Here is a 1,978-nt window from a genome sequence, read left to right on the forward strand (position 1 = left end):
CAATCAAGAAAAGGAGATGCCAATATGAATGAGCTAACTACGCAGCTTTAAAGACAGCCGATTTACATAGCTGTGTAATGTCATCAATAAATCTGTTCAAGTTGAGAAAAGAAGAACCTCCCTCCTCAACAGCTCTAAGTGCCGCCTGCTTCAAATCTCTCCCTCTTCTTCTCAGCTCATTCCCTTCCATCAATCTCCTTAGCCCTTTCTCTATCTCCTCCCTTTTGGCCACCAGACTTTCATCGACATCCAACCCCTCAAAGTCCAAGCCAATCTTCCACACATCCTTGCAAAAGCGGCAGTCCAGAAACTGGTCAGCGAAAAATGGCCATCCAAGCATTGGGATTCCCATGCTCATGCTCTCCAAACACGAATTCCACCCGCTGTGAGTAAAAAACCCTCCTACAGAAGGGTGAGCCAACACCTTCACCTGAGGCACCCATTTCACAACCATTCCCCGATCCTTAGTCCTTTCAACAAAACCCTCCGGCAGAGTCACAGGCATACCTCCTGCATTATCCATTCTTAACACCCACAGAAAGGGATGCTCGCTTTTTTCCAACCCCGACGCCAACTCTTCCAGCTGCTCGTTCGATTTGACAGCGATGCTGCCGAAGGAAACATATATCACTGAATCCTTCTCTCGGGTGTCCAGCCATTTGAGACAGCTATCGTCCTGCTCTGAAAGACTCGCGAGCCCGTTCAAGTCTTTTCCTTGCAGCAGATTGGGAAGAAATACGGGGCCCACTCCCAAAGCAGGGCAGCCATTACATGACAGCGCGCTTACCGTCTCGGGGGTTTCCAACTCATCAAACGTGTTGACAAGAACATAGTCTGCCTTACCCTGAAAATTTGACTGACGCAGTGCCCACTGGTACATAGCGTCCGACGTGTCAGAAGCCCGGGAGAAGGAAAACAGATCGCTGGGCAAAATGGGCGGAAGATTGCCAGGCAAGCAACTGATCACTTTGTCTACCCTCTTCGATTCCTCCACTGCAATTACAAACCTTTATTAGTCATTACAAACATGTCTGAGAAAACGAAATAAAACTGAAGATTGCTAAAGTACCTTTGACAGGAATGTGCCCGCACGAGAGGAGGAGGTCGGTGTTTAACAGAGCGATAGAAGAGGAGGCGCACATTGTCCAAAATATGACTCGGGGCACTCCCAGCTTGTTGGCGACTTCGTATGTGCAAGACATGAATTTTTCCGTTATAATGCAAGTGATGGGAGGAGATGATCCGTCTGATAAACTGGACAGTAAATAATGTTCCATGACGGGGCCAAGTTTTTCTACTACGATTACGTACTCTGGAAGATTGGAGAGACGAGGGTGATCAGGTGGCAATCCATCTGGAATTGTAAGAAACTTAAATGTGGAAGATTCAGCTTCAGCCGCTCTTGACATGCGGTTGTCCACGGATTTAACTTAACAATCAACTCAACTTGAACGAGATCCACGGAAAATGTGGAAGAGTAGTTGAAAGCAAATCTCTAGTCACAGTTGATTGAAGATTTGGTTGTCGTGGGCAATTTGCATTTCTATATAATTGTGTGCTTTTTCTATTGATTTTTTTTTTCTTTTCATTAAAGTAATGTATTGAAAGCCTATTAATACTGCTAAGAGTTTCATGGCACAGACATACACTTTTCATCATCGAATTGTTTATGTTATCGGTTGATAGAATGCTTACCGAATGTTGATTCCATATAAAAATAAGTGCAGAGATGGTTCGCGTGGGGGAAAGTCAATTGTAGCGTTTTCTATTTATGCGTTTCAAAATAATTAAGCTAAATGAGGTACTGGTTTTATGGTTTTGACGACTTCTATTTTTAAAATATTTAACATTGTGGTTATAATTCGTATAGACCATTCACACGGTGAAAATCAATCATTGAGAATAATTAAGGTAACCGAATGAGCAGTTGCATAGTTTTAATGAGGATATTTTCTTCAATTTTATAATGTAAGTTTTA

The 1,978-nt window shown here is 43.2% G+C and overlaps 1 protein-coding gene across 1 annotated transcript; it reads right to left on the reverse strand.

The window, feature by feature from the left end:
* On the reverse strand, positions 1–1,711 carry LOC149580561 (UDP-glycosyltransferase 85A8-like). Its single transcript, XM_089804988.1, has 3 exons — positions 1,696–1,711; positions 1,070–1,429; positions 1–993 (listed from the first exon to the last, which is right to left on the reverse strand). Exons 1-3 carry the CDS (start codon positions 1,709–1,711, stop codon positions 38–40), a joined length of 1,332 nt encoding a protein of 443 aa, XP_089661114.1. The 3' UTR covers positions 1–37.
* Between the last annotated feature and the right edge of the window lie 267 nt (positions 1,712–1,978).

The sequence above is a fragment of the Cupressus sempervirens genome, chromosome 1 (assembly GCF_028749045.1).
Source record: "Cupressus sempervirens isolate cs-2001-9-10 chromosome 1, ASM2874904v1, whole genome shotgun sequence".
Lineage (NCBI taxonomy): Eukaryota > Viridiplantae > Streptophyta > Pinopsida > Cupressales > Cupressaceae > Cupressus > Cupressus sempervirens.